The sequence below is a fragment of the Drosophila ananassae genome, chromosome 3R (genome assembly GCF_017639315.1).
Source record: "Drosophila ananassae strain 14024-0371.13 chromosome 3R, ASM1763931v2, whole genome shotgun sequence".
In the NCBI taxonomy this organism is placed as follows: Eukaryota; Metazoa; Arthropoda; class Insecta; order Diptera; family Drosophilidae; genus Drosophila; species Drosophila ananassae.
This window is the reverse complement of record NC_057930.1, coordinates 24658723-24676312: the sequence shown is the minus strand read 5'-3', so window position 1 is coordinate 24676312 and position 17590 is coordinate 24658723. Positions and strand designations below refer to the sequence as shown.

The window sequence follows — 17590 nt, the reverse complement described above, 5'->3', positions numbered from 1 at the left end:
GATGTCTGCGCACCGGCGTGATCTTGAAATTTTCAGACCAGACATGGCATAATTTCTCATCGCTCATTTCGACGCAGGAGGCCGGATTCGTTAGCCCGGCCGTGCTGGCACTCCGGGTCGGACTTCGGTCCTAATGGCTCCACCCGTGCGGCTGTTAATAGCTCTCCTCTGCCAGGGACACTTAACGGCTGCATATGAAATATGTGAGGCCATGAAATGAGCTAAATTTCTCGGGAAAAGTGCAACATTGTGGAAAATGGAAAATGCAATTGCCGGCAGTGCGACATTCGGTGTTGCAAATAGTTTCTGGTGTTTATGGCTCTGAGGACGGAAAAGTTCTTTATGGGAAGTTTTCAAAGTGATTAATTCGCTATAAATCTCGGGCATTGAATTGAGATGCCATAGGCATAACCATAGACATAGACACTGCGCACTTTGAATTTATAAATGTTAATGAAAATATTTCATAGCAGATTACCAGACACTTGCCCCATTTAGTGGCATCCATTGTCTCTATTATTTTTGGCAGACATCGCCTGTCATATTCGGCGAAACATTTATTATTCGCGGCGACATCAAGTTGTTGCGGTCTACAAATTATTATTTGTAGCACTGCGGCAGCCCCAAATGACAAGGGAATAATTAAAAGTTTGCGACTACGAGGAGACTACTTACACATTCTTCTGGTTCTCTGGGCAAGTGTATCGAGAAAGCCCAAAGAAAAGAACAACATCTGTTGGGGCATTTTGATGGGGAGTGGCACGGGATGATGAATGGGCTGCGCGTGGCATGTGGCACGACGATCGAAGCCGGGGCTGAGGCTGGTTCTTGGGCCGGGGCAGACACAAATGCCGATGCAGACTCCTGCCACTTACCAAAGCTGCCAATTTGCATGAATTTATTGAACCCATCGTGAGTACGATATTTCCAAATGGAATCCCATCCACTTCCCGGAAACGTGAAACAAAAACTCTGGGCTCAAAACTCTATTTTGATCAGTTTCGTCGACTTTCGATTTCAATTTTTTATATGCAACTACCACAGTTTACATTAAGTAATTTATCAGTTATGTATAGTTATTATATAGCCATAAAATTAGTCAAGTTCCGACCTTGCAGCCTGCCTGATCCGCTCGGGAGAAAGCCATTCCCGCTCCACTTTCTCTCTTTCTCAATCCGCTATTTTTTTTTACAACTTATCGGCTAAACTTAATGCATTTAAATGCCTTGAAGATCGCTATCATTTAACTTTACTATATATATGTATAGACACAAAGGATATATTCGTATATGTAGGGGTGTGTGTTGGTGGTGTGTGGGTGGTGTGAGCGGGTGGTGTGTGTAGGAATGGGTGTTTGTGTCGGTGCTACTTTGAAGCTTAGAGTAGGGTATGCTCAAGATATGTACTCCACAAAAACCATCGGTATTCCCCGGTCAAGTATATCAACTTAGTTGTCATCGGTTTCCTCGGTATCCCCGCCACCAACAGCTCCTGCCTCCGTCTCCGCCTGGTCCGGAACAGGCTCCTCCAATTCGTGGCCCATTACCTCGTTTTGATTGCTCTCCACCTTGATCCGGCTAAGCGGATGCCAAATGTTCCCACCTGCCGCCTCGTCCTCCCGCAAGGATGGACTCTGCACCGGCTCTGGGGTGGGTGACTTGCTGCTGCTCCTCCTCTCCATTGCGTAGGGATGCTGTCCCAGGAATCCCGGAAAGCCCAGAAGTCCGGGCGGATATGGATACTTGCCGCCATTGGCGAAAGGCGGAGGGGGAATGCTGGGAAAGGCGCCAGGACTCAGTTCCCCAGGCTGAAAAATAATTGAAACCATACATTTTGGAGAAGTAGTGAGAATATGAGATGAAATTAGGTTGAGATATTATTAATAATTAAACTAATTAAATACTCGCTATTCTTTCAGTTCTGAAACTCACCTTTGGCGGCAATCCGTTAAAAAAGGGTGGCAGGTAGGGGAAGAAGAGCTCTGGCCGTCGCTGCATGAACTCCTGCTCGGCGGTGGATCCAGGATGACCGGCTCCCGAGTTCGGCCCGGGACGCATGGGCAACTCCAAGGACATCCGACGTCCGCGTCGCGAAGTGGGATTCGTCCACATGTGGGTGCCCATGTGCACCTAAAGAAAATAACGAAAGCATAGCAAATGGGAGGACCCTGGTCAGAAAAAGCGACTAGAAAAGATAGTTCCAGACTGGCAGGCACCTTCAGATTCCCCTTGGTGGTGAAGGCCTTCTGGCAGACATTGCACTGGAAGGGCTTGTCGCCCGTGTGGGTGCGCATGTGGATCTGGAGGGCAGAGCTGGAGCTGAAGTTCCTGCGGCAGACGTGGCAGAAGTGCTTGTTGTTCACCGGCGGATCCAGGCTGGAGCTCGGCGGTCCGGCAGACATGAGAGCCTGCTGGAAGTCGAGCGGACTGGCCGGGAAGCGATGGGCATCTAATGAGAGGAATATGATGGGGAAACTCGAATGGAGTTGGAGAAGATCAATCACTTACGAAGCTGCATCTTCATCAGACTCTGCTCGGCGTCGACCGCGTCCTGGGGATAGTTGGCGGTGCCTCCACCGGCACCGACTCCAGAGCCCTCCGCCGGAGAGGCACCCTCCTCGCGGACGTTCTGCTCCTGATCGGGCTCCTCTTTGATGGACGGAGCCCCCCCATCCGAGCCGCTCGACTCCGGCTGCGGCTGCTTGTCACCCGAAGACTTCTTTGCGAACAGATTGGGATTGAGAGTGAGCTGAAATGCGTTGAGAGATACAAAGTTATAGGGCGCGGTACTTTCTGGCTCGGGCGCTAATTTCTGCGCATTTTCAGTTAAATGTGCCGTTAATCCCCCAGCCAGCACCACCTCCTGCCCACCACCCTCCGCCGCGGCAGACTCACGCCTCCCGGCTGCTCTTCATTTTCGCCAAAAACATAATTTGCAATTTTTCTATGCCATCGCGTGTAATAATGCCAACTAATTATCTCGGGCAGACGATGCCGCGGCGGCTCTCATATTTTTATGGCAAAACAATTGTTCGCCAAAGGGGCAAGGGCGGCCCAGGGGGCGACAGAATCTACATGCCACCAAGTGTCCCGCGGCAGACGCGACGAACAAAAGATTAAATAATTTTGCATAAAGCGTAGCATAATTTATTTGCAATGAATGCATTGCACAGACCGCCACCGATCCGGCACAGGGACTACATCTATCTATCTATCCCATGGGTATCCAGAGGAGGAATAGGAACCCGCCGGATCTGCCAGTTTCGCCAGACTTGCCAGACGGAGTCGTAAATTTCGCATCATCATAATGCATTCTCGTAATTACTTAAGATTTTTGAATCATTTAGAAATTTCGAGCCCTAAAGATGATGCCGATCCCTTGCCCTATTCTCGTCTGGTTTAGATCATCAACAATGTGCTAATCGAGCGCAACGGAACGTGGCTGCTCCTCCGCCGATGGGGCGACCATGTAGGGAGTGTGTATAGCCAAGGGAGCACCCGCTGATTACCGAGTGAAAGTATTATGACACTTGCACTGCCATCGCAAGAACTAAACCCAAACTAATGGACACTTTCGGTTTTATATTTAACCATTCTAATTAATCTCACTGCGTACTAGAGGCTGTGTACTAGAGTTTGGAAATACTCCAAGAATGCGAGCCATAATGAACGATGTCATTAGTCATAGAGACAATGCCGGCCCCGAAATAAATATTAATACTCGCAATTTGTATCCAAATCATGAGCTGCCAGCAGCCAGAAAGCGCAGTGGGGAAAGCACTTTAATAAATAATTGGCATTGTTGGGGCATTGAAGTCCCGGGCACTTAAAGCTCCAAACCCTCGGCCTGCCACCGCCCCATAAGGGGCGCAAAGCGGAACGCCAAACAATTAAGGCAGAACTATGCAAGTTGGCCACAATTTCTTCATAATAAGGAGAGCCCGGCTCCCGGAGCAATTAATAATGTGCTCATAATTTGTATGGTCGCGGACTAAACGGGCCGAGACCCACCAACCCACCATATTTGGCCAAATCAAGACAGCCCTCGGGAACGGTCCGGACCCGTGAACATTTTAATTAATCATGACCAAGGCAGGTCCGGACTGGAGACTCCATATGGCAGAATGGCATAAGTTCTCGGCCCGGGAACTGGATTGGGAGGTGGGATTAGGATATGTGGTTGTGGTGTAAGTGCTGCCGTATTTGGGCCACCGGAATGTTACTTCATAAAGCGGCATTCAAGTGATTAGCAATAGAACTATAGACTTTAAGAGGAACTTTAAGGAACTTAAAGGATTTTTATAAAAACTCACCTTGGCTCCGTAGGGCGATCCTGCTTCACTGGCATCTGGGCGTAGGGCGGCTGCAGCGGCGGCTGCTGCTGCTACTGTGGAGGCGGGGGCGTGGCCATGACCATGCCCTGGCGCCGTTTCTTTGGCATGTTCGCTCTGCAGATGACTCTCCAAGGCGGCCAGGCTGGGCAGCATCTTGAAGCAGAGGTTGCACACATTGGGGGGCGGGTGCAGACCTGAACGAGACAAAGAGTTGGGGTCAGTGGGGGAGGAGTACCAGAGGCACCAGCATACTCGCTGGTATAATTTCCGCCACGTGCTGTCTGAGATCTGGCTGGGAGCTGGTAGCTGGGAGCGAGATATGGTATAATAAATATCCATCCCCGGGAAGAGGTTGTGACATAATGAGGCGACAGATCGCTGCTCGATCGCTTCGCGTCGGGAATGCGCCAATGATTTTATAAATAAATTGCGGAATTCGGAGCATATCGGAGCAAGGGACTCGGACATGGAGTACTCCGAGTGCTCGGCGGATGCTTTGTCTCGGTCCAATTGAGTTATGTTGCGCTCACCAGCTCAGATCGCAGATTTATCGCAAACTTGGCAAACGGCGACGGGGTCAAAGGTGGCAGACAAAGAGGCTTTGTCATCTCGAACGCAAAGTGGATTCAGACAACTGGCGGATATATATGGGATATATACGGGTGTATCTGTGTACAGTTTATATATATCTCTTGCACTTGACAAAGCAGAAAAGATACTAGAACTTGTACAGAGAACAGAGCATCTAGTTTTTGGTCTTGAATGGTTTTTAAATAAATTCCAGAAACTCACCCATAAATCCTAGAGGTCCGAAGGGCAGCAGCGGAAACTTGGCGTGGGCCTGGCCCAGGGCATGCATCTCCTCCCGGGCGGCGGCCATAAGAAGAAGATTCGGTGGCATGGGCATACCCAGCATGGGCAGGCCTGCACCTGCTCCGGGCACACCAGGACCTCCTCCTCCATTTGACAGACCAGATCCGAAAATTCTTCCCGACGCCGACGACGGCGACGAGAGATCCATGGCGGGCAGTTCTCCACTCTCGCTTCGTCCTCCTCCGAGGTCCGGATTTGAGCGCGACCTCTCGTCGGAGCCATCATGGGGAGGGCCTCCTCCTCCGCCCGACCTCCTGTCCCCCGGATGTGGGGTGGCCGTGGCGGCACTGGAGTTGTCCCTGGAGTCGTCGGTGCTGTCCATGGTCATGAATTCGTCAAAGTCGCCGCCCTGCGAGGACTCCGACCGCTGGCCCGAGTGATCCGAGATGGTGGTGGAGAAGTCTAAGGTGTCGGAGGTGCCTAGCGACTTGTTCGAGTTCTGGTCCTCGATGCCCAGGCGCTCGGCCTCGCCGACGTTGGACGGAGGAGGCGGTGCCCCCTGGCCGCCACTGCCGTCGTCCATCGTGTGGATGCGGATGTGCTGCTGCAGGATAATTCCGTTGGAGAACTTCTGGTGGCACACCGGGCACTTGAACTGGCTCCGCATCGGCGGCTTGATCTTGTGGATGCTCATGTGGGCCTTCAGGTTGCCCTTAGTGGCGAACGCCCGGCCACAGATCTTGCAGCGGAAGGGACGCTCCCCCGTGTGAGTCCTTATGTGCATCTGCAAGGAGCTGCGACAGGACATGACCTTCTGACAGAAGATGCACTGATTCGGGTCCGTCAGCTTGTTCTCAATGTTGTCCACCAGCTGCTGGAGCTTCGACGTCTCCGAGGTCTTGTCGATCTCGATGAGGTCCTCCCAGGACTTGTCGATGATGCGCTCCATTTGGGCCAGGGAGTACTCCGCCGCCGGCTGCTGGTCGCGACTGGTCGAGGAGGAGGACGAGGAGCGTCTCACCAGCTTGGCAATCTGCAGCTGCTCGGCCAGTTCACGATCCCTTTCGTCCTGCGAAGGACTTCCGGCGGCACTGCTGGCCTGCCTCTTTCGAACGGAACCATTTCGCCGTGATGGGTGTCCTTTGGAGGTGTCCTTTTCGGGCTTTGGGATTTCGGGTGGCGGTTGCTTGATCTCCGGGGTTATCTCCGGAGAGCTACGCGAAATTTTCTCCGGCTCTTTGGGCTTCTCCCGCTCCCGCTCACGTTCTCTCTCCCTTTCCCTCTCCCGCTCCCTAACGGGCCTGCTGAGATCCTCCGCCTGCGGCAGAGCCTGCTCCACCTGCCCTCCTCCTGCCCGCATCTCCTCTGGCACCTCTTGCTGGTGGCCCTGGTGATCCTGCTGACCCTGTTGCTCCTGAGGCGCCAGGGGCCCTGGAGGAGCAAAGGGCAGACGTACCGGGAACTGTTCGCCCTGGCTAGGAGCTGCCACGCCCACTCCCGGCGGCAGCAGCATGGGCGGGAAGATCTGGGTGTGCCGCTGATAGTGCACCTTGAGATTGCCTTTGGTGGTGAACTTGCTGCCGCAGACGTTGCAGTGGAAGGGACGCTCGCCGGTGTGGGATCGCAGGTGAATCTGCAGAGCCGAGTAGCTGCCGAAGATCTTGCCACAGTACTTGCAACGGTGCTTGAAGATCTCGCCCCGGCTCTGGGCCTCCTTGGAGGCGTACTCCGAGTACTCCTCCTGCAGCTGGGCAGCGTGGAGGCTCTGGGAGGCGGAGTCCAGCACCTCCTCCGTGCGCCGCTGCAGCATCTCCAGGCAGTTGGGCTCGTTGGGCGCCGGCGGAGGGTCGTGGTTGGTGATGATGCTCGAGGCCAGGCTGGAGCTAATGTCGCACATCAGCGGCTGGTGGTAGTCCGAGCCCGCCGCCTGCTCCCCCTGCTCCTTTGACTTGCTCTCCTCCTTGTCAGTCTTTGAACTCTCCTGCGGCTCCACCTCTCGCTCGCGCTTCTCCTCCTTTTTGGAGTTCTCCTCCGACTCGAGCTCCCCCATCTCCATCTCCGTTTCAGCCTCCTCCTCTTTGACCTTCAACCCGTTCAGGGGCTGCTTCTTGGGCTCCTGATCATCCGGATGATCGTCCTCCTCGTCGCTCTGGGACTGCCTCCTGCCCAGGGCGGCGGCCTCCGCTCGTTTCAATTGACTCTGCAGATGCTGGATGAGCTGCAGCTGCATCAGATGCTGCCGCTGCACATTGAAGATGGTGGACTGCACCATGGCCAGGTCGGCCTGTGACTGGGAACCGGACCCGCCAACAGATCCGGCCGCCAAAGCGGAGGCCGCGAACTGGGCCACCGCCACTTTGGTATGTTGTAGGGCCTCCAGGGAGACGTGACCGCTGCCCGGAAGTGCGCCCCCTCTCCCGCCCGAAGATATCACCGACAGGTCCAGGGCCTCGTTACTGTTATCCAGCTCTTGATCCTGATCCTGGTCCTGATTTTGCACCAACTCCTGCCCCTGCTCCTGCTCCTGCTCGTCGGCCATTTCCGAATCGGGAACCGTGTCCATTTCCAGTGCCGGCTCAGTGCCATTGTTGTTACTGTCCGCATCCAGCTCCTTGGCCAGCAGCGTCTCTCTCCCCCTGTCTCGATCCCGATCCCTGTCCCTGTCTCGCTCTCGTTCCCTGTCCCTGTCCCGCTCTCCACTGCCGCTCCTGGTGGCGCCTGTTCCGCGGTAATTGATGCGGTTGCGAAATATTGAACACATTATCCTCCCGATCTCCTCCTGATCACAACGCTCACTGAAATCTGCTCATGGACCGCACCCTGTATTGTTAGAAAAAAAAAATAAAAAAAAGAGGGTAGAAGATACGGGAGATCTTGTAATTTACGCACATTTTCTGGACAGGAACACTGTGAAAAATACTTCTACGGAGTAAGAACTTACATGACTTTAAAATTATTTAAAAAAAAATTAAAACAACGCTTAGGAATACTTTTTGTTTTGTTTTGGAGATTTTCTAGAAACTTATGACTATCGGTTATGAAATTATTGATAAACTGAGATACTTTCAGATGACACGGGAGTATGAACGGATTGAATGGAAACACAATTGTCGAAGGCTACTTCTGGACTGGAGGCAACAGGACACTTTCGAAGCACCTTTCGTAAGTCGTAAGTCGTTCAGTGGAATTTGCCATGATCTATGCATATGACCAGATCTCGTCACGTAAGGAGCAGCCGGTCAGACTTTATGATAAATTTTTGAATATATGAATAGCGGCGTGTCGCAATTTTAGACGTCGAATAAATTAGCGGCGTATAACTTAATGGTAGCCTCTGGGCTGGAAATCACGCCTCTCGGATCACGGCATCGGATTCTTGGGCATTTCGGAGTTGGCGTGGACTCCTCTGAACCCAATAGAGTTTTGCATGAGAGAGTCGCGAGAGTGGGTAATTTATTGATTTATTACTCCGAATCACTCAGCATAACTTTCCGGCTAGCCGGCTCATTGAATTTGTGCCCAGAACCCGAACCCGTCGAATAATTCCCGTCCCCGGCTAATTTATCGCTCTTTGGCCAATATTTACTTTATATAACTATCATCGACCTGCCAGTCTCGCCCGATCTTTAGGGGCGATCCCACTCCGGAACACACCCATCCTCTGGCTTTCTAGTTCGACCTTCGGGAGTCCTTGAAGCACAACTCATACAAGTGTTGTGTCGAAAATTTAGAGAAGCTGGGAAAGTCCTGGGACAGTCGGGTATTTGATCGCGCCATCGGGAAGTATCTTCGTCCTGCGAGGAACACCCCAAGACGCAAACTCAAAAACATCCAACTGTTCCAAAACTTTGGACTATCTGCCGGCATTTTGGATTTAAATTAACTTTTCAATATATTGGAGTACATTTTCTTGAACACTTGAATACGATCTGATCGAGAATGGCCAACTGCGAGGAGGGCTGTTTCGAAATCCCAACTAAAGTGTTCGATTTGTATGCGGCACATAAATTTCCAGAATAAATCGATTTCAACATAATTCCAAACCATTTCTGAGTTACACTTTCAACAGGCCCACAAATATCCGCTCCCCTCCGGCCCGCTCCGTCCCGAAAATAAGGCTTGTACACCATCCGCATTACGGGCGATTGCTTTATGATTATTTCCCGGCAATTAAGTGAATTTATTGGCAAAGGTAAACACTGTGCCACGGCGAGTCTGGATACAGTATCTGTATCTGAAGCACGAGTGCGTGGCGCACACACACACACACACTCCGACCTCTCGACCATCGACCATCACTATTCCTATCAATGGGGTTGGGCTCATCCGAAATCAATTTTCCTAATGCGGGGAGAGGGCAAGGGAGGAAGGAGACTGACGGAGCCTAAGACGGAGCCTGGACGAAGAAGGTGTTAACCGAAACCGGGCCACAACTTATTCCACTTGAGCTGATTTTCTTGAGCGATTTACGCACAGCCAAAAACATAAAACTTCCGCAATTGCCAGGCGCTCCAAGAAGTTCCACAAGTCTGCGGTGCCAGCCACCCACCCACTACACCCATCCACCCGGTTGGAAAAGTTTCAAGCCTTCATTTCCTTTGTCACTCCACTCGAGGAGAGTCGAAAAAGCCGAAAGAAGATTCCGAATAGCCAAAGTTTCCTGTCAGCAGGTGGTCTCCCAGCTCCCAGCTGCCGACTCTCCCACCCAAGGAACTCTAAATCTTTGGCCCCGAAGTTCGTCAATCATTCGCCCAAATCGTGAATTATGCCGGACTATATATAGGGTGTTTCCCTCTGCAGCGGATATTGATCAAAATTCATTGCAATTCGCCTGATTGATTGATGGCGAACGCACATACTAGTCCGGTATCTCTATCTCTACAGAGTGTATCCGGAGTGCTCTGTTTTGGAAGCCATCGAATGAATGAACCCGCTGCCCAACGTAAACAGACACTTTGGACATGGAAATGGGGATGTGAGATCTTGATTGAAGTCTGTTGTTTCAAGCGTCGATCCGAACAGAAATGATTGTCAGTCCATGGACGGATATCACATAATTGAGTATCTTGTGCCATTTCTGACAGCTCTCCTGGAAGTTCCATGTATCACTTATATTTTAGACCAGAACTCCAACCTAAAAACACAAAGTAAATAAAAAACCCTCGAAGCGGCAAAAAAAAGTGGAAATTGACTTTAATTTATGAGCTTCACTGGGAAGGTAAGTCCGGATAAGTTAACCCCCAAGTGTTCCTCTTTAGGGACTGGGAAAAAGCGGAGTAGTCTCTTCAGTTGACCATTTTGCATGAGGAGGGTCTGTCTCTGTTGGCCAATGGGCCCGGCCCGGTCCGGTCGTGCTCTCCCTTACAAAATGTCTGCAAATTTATTAAGCTGAAAAAATTTTATGAGTTGAATTGGTATAATTTTCATATAATTTTTGAGAGAGAAGCGAAATGGAACGCTGCCAGACGACGCGGGGGGTTAAGCGCCACACACACTCGCACTGAACAGTATCTGTGTGAGTGTTGCCGGGAAATGCAAATGCCTGTGTAGTTGTGGAAGGGACTTCCACGAGTGAATGAATGAAGCAGCCTGGGAAGAAGGCTGAAACATAAGCAGACCAATGCCAAGTGGCCGGCACCGGGGGGAGCCCAGTTACTCACACACAGATACTCACAGACACAGACGGCCGGGGACCGGAGAAGTCCGGTCTGGAGGAGTCCGGCTTGTAGATGAATTTGTATTGTTTTGCATTTGCTTTTGGGGCGCTACTTTGTTTTTGCCTCTGCTTTCGCCGGCTTCCTCTCCTTCTGCTCCTGACCCCTTCTTGGGTTTTACGTTTTTGTTTGAAAGGAGTAGAGGTGGGGGGGGTGGCCGGAGGGGAGTGGGCTGGCAAGGAGGGTTGGTGGAGTTGTTAAGCTGCCATTGCAAACAATTAAAATCATAAGAGACGCACATAAATTATTCATGGCTTAATCTAAAGTGGACAATCTATGCAAAGTACCAGGGCACACACACACACACACACACACATACGAGTATCTGGTCCGGACACTTGTTTATAGCCCCCGCCCCTGCTCCCTCCTCCTACACCTATGCTGGCCATTTTTGATATTTTGCCAATCCTTGGCCCGCACTCGTTTCGTTTTAATTACTCATAAACGAAGAGAATAATTGCTTTCAAGTAGCTACCTCTCTCCCCCTTTGGCTTTCGGGTCTTTCTGTTTTTTGGCATATTTTTTTGGCAATTATACGAAACAATGGTCGAAGGCCTCTCCTCACAATATCGCATTACAATATTAATTGATTCGAGAATTCAAGTCAAATCACTCGAAACGAAATTCGAATTATTTATTTCCGCCATTTAAAAGTGCCACGCCAAGCCCAGCTCTAGCTCTGTTTTGATGAATATGAATTGAATTTGGTTTATTGCCTTTAAAAACTGGCAGAAACCATAAAAAGCCAACTCTCTGGGCTGGTTCTAACAATGTTAGAATTGAAATCGCCATCCAACTAATAAATTTTGGCCGCGAATAAGCAATAAAAATTCAATTTCTGCGGTTTATTGAATTAGCGAACAGAGCGCAATGAAATGAAATTTCAGAATTGCATATTCGCAGGTGCAGATACATAGATACAAAGATAGATAGATAGATTCGCATGGGGCGACTTCAACGGCCCACATTACAGAATTACAGAATTTCAGAATCGCTCTGCGAATAATAAAAACATTTTCACCAAATATTCGCATTCTAAGAGGGACTACCAGGGAATAGATACATTTTTATACAGATAGATATAGATAGATAGATAGATAGATACTATGGCTGCACACATTTCTGTCATAACACAAAAGAAATATTTTATCCGCCTCTTAGCCTCTCCCTCCGTTGGCGTATTTATTATTAAAATGAAAATAAATTTTATATCAAATATATATGATGGCGGGCAGGCCTTGGGGGGCCAGTGGGAGAATCCAATGGCTGGCGACAAAAATGAGAAATAGACTGACCGCCCGAAAAGCGCTTCGAATTTTTACAAATGAATTTATGGCCCAGCCGGCCAACAGAACAAGGCAGATGGATAGATACATTGGGTGTCTCAGAAATGAAATCGCACGACTCATAAATTAATTAAGACAATAAAGTGGCAGAGGGCCGAGTACTTGGTGGGGAGTGGGGGACTTGAACTCTATTTCCTTGGACGTAGAACTGCATCTCGTTCTCTGTTGAGCTTCTAGTTTGTATCTTTGTATCTCTGTATCTTTGACACACTGACTTGACACCTGTCATCTTTTCGTTTCGACCTTAGATGGGCAATATCCCAGGGATCTATGTTGCCAGTTCCCTGTTCATTTTATTCTTGACATGAGTTGCAAGTTCGAGTTGCTCGTGTTGTTGTCGTTGCATAACAAGCACCCACAGATAAACAGATACTCGGATGCACAGATGCTCAGATACTCTGAAACAGAGGCAAGCACACATCTCCCCTGTCATATCCTGCGGCACAGACACGGAACATCTCGGCAGAAGCCGAGCATCGACCTACGCCCATGTCGGCCGAGTCGCCCTGTCACTTGACCCTCAGACCCACCCCGCCCCACTCTCCTGACCACCTTTGGGGCACAAAATAGTTGTATTTATGTTAACTTTGACATAAGCTCAACATGCAACTTTCGGGCTGCTCCGTTGCAGTTGCATGTCCTCGCATAAAGTGTCAAAGTTAAATAATCTCGCCACTCCAAGTCGGAGGAGGAGCAAGGGGCCTGTGGAGAAGTAGCCCTAGGCTCTATGGGGATCTTGTGCAATATGTACTCCACAAATTTGTTGGTTATTCAGATGGGAAGTGTGCTTGTGAACTCAGGACTCTCTGTATTTGTCTCAGAAAGTCAACTCCAACAGGAAATATTTTCAGAAAAAGATATATGATTTTTAGGAGAATTTCATTTAAAATTAACTACTTAAACACATATGTAATTAATCTCAAAATTTACATTTTTATCATAAAACACAAAACACATCTATGAAATTAAAGTTTTCTTACACTCGGCTGAACATAAAACTAATCACAGTAGAGTGGCATTAGAGAAAGGTTCTTCCTGGATATTATTCCCCAAAAAGGGGTTGAAACCATAACTGGTTCTTAGAGGAGAAATGGAAATAAACTTTTTCCAATAAATTGAACCTTTTTTCTATAGTTTTTGATGAATTTTTATGTATTATGTTTAGAGTCTGAAAAAATGTTTCATTTTATTTATGAATTCTTTAAAGGGTGGGTTTCAAGGACTAATATTGGAAGATACTATCCAACTCTCAAGGATATTTTTGTGATGGAAACTAAAAAAGCTAAAAACTAAGACTTTTTGTTCAAAACTTAAATAATTACTCAGAAATTATTAAAATTAATAAACTCACCTTTTGAGGCGCCGTCTTCTTGATCCTTTTGCTGATTTTGAATATTTTCTGGCTATCCTTGGGCTGCCACCATCTTTGTATCTGCAGGCGCGTGGGGAAAGTATCTCTCGGATGCCGACGGCAAAGCCCCACAGTGTTTACTTGAGATGCCAAAAAGTTGCGATGCCAACAATATCAAGTTTATTGCACATTTTGTTAGAGCTCCCCCTCGTTCCCCCCTTAGCCGAGGCTTTATTTTGTTGTTGTTGTTGTTGGCGCTCTCTTCTTGGCTCTGCTTTTGTTTTTGTTTTTTTACTTTGGCGGGTTTTGCATTTTGACGTGGATTTTATGATTAATTAAACACGCGCGACCGCTCTCTCGCACACACCCGCACGCACGCGGCCCGCACACACACACACGCCCACACAGTCAGCCCCCCGCCCCCTCGCACGCACACTGATACACCAGCACATGGATATGCGAGGCGGAGGCGGCGGAAATGAAAACGCACTTGCGGTACTACCGTTAACTGTTAATATTCCTACTTGTGACGGAGGTCTGGGCCTGGTTATGAGTGCTATTTTTTTTCTTTTCTGGCCTTAAAATTAGCTGGCAAGGCGCTCTCGACTGGCAGGCTGCTTTTTGGCTAACTGACTGGCCAAGCAAGAATCGGAATCGGAATCGGGAGTCGGAATCTCAGACTGAATCCGAATATCCCAATCCGAAAGCGAGTATCCGAATGCGAATACGAAGCAGTATGTCCTTATCGCGGGCAGAGAACCGCCACGCCGGCAGAGACTGTTGGCAGAGCAGCGACTGCAACTGCGACTGCGACTGCTACGGCTACGTCCTTCCCGAAGCGAAGTGGTTGCCGCGACTTTATCTTTCTCAGTAAAAAAAAAATCCACGCAGGAGCCAACTAACGCCGCCAAAATTCGCAGCAGCGAAAGCTTCGCTCTCTCCCTCACTCGCTTTCTCTCGCGAGAGAGCTCTGTTACCGTTAAACAGCTGGGGAAGTGGCGTATAAGACTGTTAACTGCCCCGTTAACATTCTGTTAGGGCCTCGCCACTATAGCTGTGCTCCTCTAATCAGAAAGAGAGCAAGCCCTCTGGCCCCCCCAAAAACGACTCTCTTGGATGGGGGGTGGGGGACGAAAAACAGAAAGAAAAATCCCCTAGAAAGCGTCTTCGTTTTTTATGAACGTGCGCATCGGATCGGCAAATAAATAAAAACGCATACATATAGCAAATTATGACAACTTTAGGCGGAGCAACGGCTACGCTGGCGTCGACGGCAGCGCAGGCTCCAATTTTTGTTTTTTCCTTCAGACTCCTCGTTGGCTCCCCCAGTCTCAATCATATTTCCTTTATGTGCTAGAGAGTGTCTTCCGCTGCTCCTTTTATTTATCCATATTTCTTTTATGTTGGCTTTTCATGAAGCTGCTGCTGCTGCTGCTGCTGCTGCTTCTGCGGCATCTTAGCCGAATGTCCTTTTATTTGCCAGCAAGGATTTCGGTTTGCCGACGGGAATTTGGCAAGGAAAAAGGGTCTGATAACTTTAGGTTCCAATATAAAACTAAATATTTTAAAGATAAGCTAATCATGATAAGTTTCCAGGTATTTGCATTCAAATAAAAATGTAAAAATACTTCGGCTATAATTCCCAATTTCCCATGAATTATGCATATGGAATGCTACACGGCTACCGCCAATTGCAATTCATTTCATCCGATTCGATGCGACTCTATTCGATTCGATTTGATTTGATTCCATTTCGGTTTATTTTCGATTGAGTGCATTGTTGGGATCGCGTCACGTACAGCATGAATCCACAATTTACATGGTGTCTATATACTCGTCCTGTGTGTCCTTATACATATGACAACCCTTTCGGTGGATTTTCGAAACAACGGAGGAGTAGGGGGTTAACAGCTGCCACTTATGAGTTACTAAAGTACCAAATCGGTGGCAACAAAAATTCAAAATGGTTGATATAAAAAATGAATTGAAAAATGAAAACGAAATGCAAACCGAATAGACAGACAGATCAAACAAAGGACTCACACAAGGCAAACAGTATTGTGTCCTTTTTTGTTGTTGGAATTCCCAACCACCAGGACCATCCCTACTTATAAATCCTATACACCTATACATGTGTATTTGATATCAAATAATAACTAACCCTCGGTACTTATGCCTTTTGGCAAATTAGCAGCCTGTACATGGGATTGGGTTTAAAAAAAAAACTGTTCCCGAAGGAGGTGGGGAATAGATTTCTGAAAAAATATCTGAAAAGATGGCAGCCTCCACAGACACAAAGTCTCAGAAGTCTCCTCCCGCAATCCCCTGATATCATTTATCACAAAAGAATTCCCCCAAACACAAAAAATGAAATCGAACCCGTAACCCATTTGGGTTTTTTTTTTATTTTTTCTCATAATCATGGCGGCGACCCCTTTCCCCAGTGCAGTGGAGCGAGACAGCAAGTGGCATTTCTATGCAAATCATCCAAAAAACCAGTTTTCCTTCAAACAATTTTTGATGACGCCGATTTGTCTCCACAATCATAAAGATCGTTACCAAAAAAACAGAAAAGTTTCAAGGAAAAACAAAGAAATATTGAGGAAGCCAGCGGAGAAGAAAAACAAATCAAAGACTTTTCCCGAACAGAACATAATTAAATTTTGGAATAAATTATTACCACACATTTTGGGCAGCAAATGCGACAAATGTTCGCTTGACCCTCGACATCAAAAAATCGTAGAAACCTCTTGGAACATTTTTTATAATTTTCGGTTTCCTTCATTTTTTTTTCCAACCATTTGTGATAAGAAAACGTGAGAAGTTAGGAAAGGTTATGGGAGAGGTCGGTGCGATCAGAGAGCCAAAGTCATTCCATTTTTAACATCAAGTTTTTAAGGGAAATAATATTTTATGTAAAATAAAAATGGAGGGAAATCAAGGAGTTTCTTTTTACAACAAATTATAAACTTAGAACACTTGAATACTTCAGTAATTCAGCTATTTACAATTTATTCTTCTACCTTGATTCAGGAACTATCTGAACCTTTAAAGTTTAAGCCCTCCATCCTAATTCAAATTCGAAACTCTAACCCATTCTAAAGTCTCAATAAAATGTGATATGCACGTCTCTGGTCGCTGATCAAGATCGTTTGGTGGGTCTTCAATATATTTTCTACAATATATCACGTGTGGCTGGAAAAGAAATAAAATAAATTGAAATTGAAGTTAAAGCTGGAAAAGTTCTTTATTTTTATTTGTTCTCATTTGCCGTAAAATTAAGTACTTCGGCAGTACCAAGGGTTCCCAGACGCGGTGTGTGGGTCTCAATGGGTTTTTGATACGTTCTGAGTGATTTATGTTGACGATGACACTGGCTCGGGTTAATTTGGGGTTCACAGGGTTTACTTTAAATTTAGTTTAGTTTTCTGGTCATAAATTCCTGTATTTTTAAGCCATTCCTTGCCTTGGTTTAGTTCTATTTTTCTTTGTTTTCTGGTTTGGTAGGAATATCTCATTTTTGTTATTATTTCATTTTGATTTATAGAAAATACATGAATATTTGTGTATTCCCTGGCCTTAGATTGTTCTATTTTTCTTTCGGCTTATAGAAAATATAAATTTATGTTGTTTCCTTAAAATCTATTTTTATTTATTTTTAATGCAAACGGTTTGGGTGGCAGAACCAGCACGTATGGTTTTCTCACTTTTGCCCAATTGAAAGCAAATTTAATTTGCCCGAAAAACACAGAGACAAAACCCGAAAGCGATGCTGCCAAGCATTTAAGAGTTGACCTTGTCTCGGGCCGGATGGTGGGCGGGATATGGGGGCGGGGCATTTGGCTACGGCTACGACTGACTACGGCTACGGCACTTTGGGCCATTTACCCGATTGCGTTTAATCGATTTCTTTGTAAACTGGAAACCAATGTCAACAGCCTCGCAACACACAGCTACAGTTACAGATACATGTACGGATACGGATACGAATACATTTGCAGATACAGATACAGATACGGATACTACATTCACA

General features: G+C 47.6%; 1 protein-coding gene across 3 annotated transcripts; it reads right to left on the bottom strand.

The window, feature by feature from the left end:
* Positions 1-1232: 1232 nt before the first annotated feature.
* LOC6497592 (homeotic protein spalt-major) lies at positions 1233-14443 on the bottom strand. 3 transcript variants are annotated; one of them, XM_032451884.2, is made up of 7 exons: positions 13558-14443; positions 5126-7966; positions 4313-4527; positions 2508-2748; positions 2216-2448; positions 1932-2129; positions 1233-1807 (listed from the first exon to the last, which is right to left on the bottom strand). In XM_032451884.2, exons 2-7 carry the CDS (start codon positions 7905-7907, stop codon positions 1448-1450), a joined length of 4029 nt encoding a protein of 1342 aa, XP_032307775.1. In that variant the 5' UTR covers positions 7908-7966; positions 13558-14443; the 3' UTR covers positions 1233-1447. The 3 variants fall into 3 exon arrangements, with proteins under 3 accessions (XP_032307775.1, XP_001961750.1, XP_032307774.1); XM_001961714.4 differs by lacking the exon at positions 13558-14443 and adding an exon at positions 8733-8994; XM_032451883.2 differs by lacking the exon at positions 13558-14443 and adding an exon at positions 8036-8086.
* Between the last annotated feature and the right edge of the window lie 3147 nt (positions 14444-17590).

Bases quoted from the DNA above. Each gene is read 5' to 3' on its own strand.
- LOC6497592 (XM_032451884.2), bottom strand. From the start codon at position 7,907: ATGTGTTCAATATTTCGCAACCGCATCAATTACCGCGGAACAGGCGCC. The intron at 2,449-2,507 runs GTAAGTGATTGA...TCCTCTCATTAG, and splicing joins TCTGATGAAGATGCAGCTTC to ATGCCCATCGCTTCCCGGCC. The intron at 2,130-2,215 runs GTGCCTGCCAGT...TATTTTCTTTAG, and splicing joins CCACCAAGGGGAATCTGAAG to GTGCACATGGGCACCCACAT.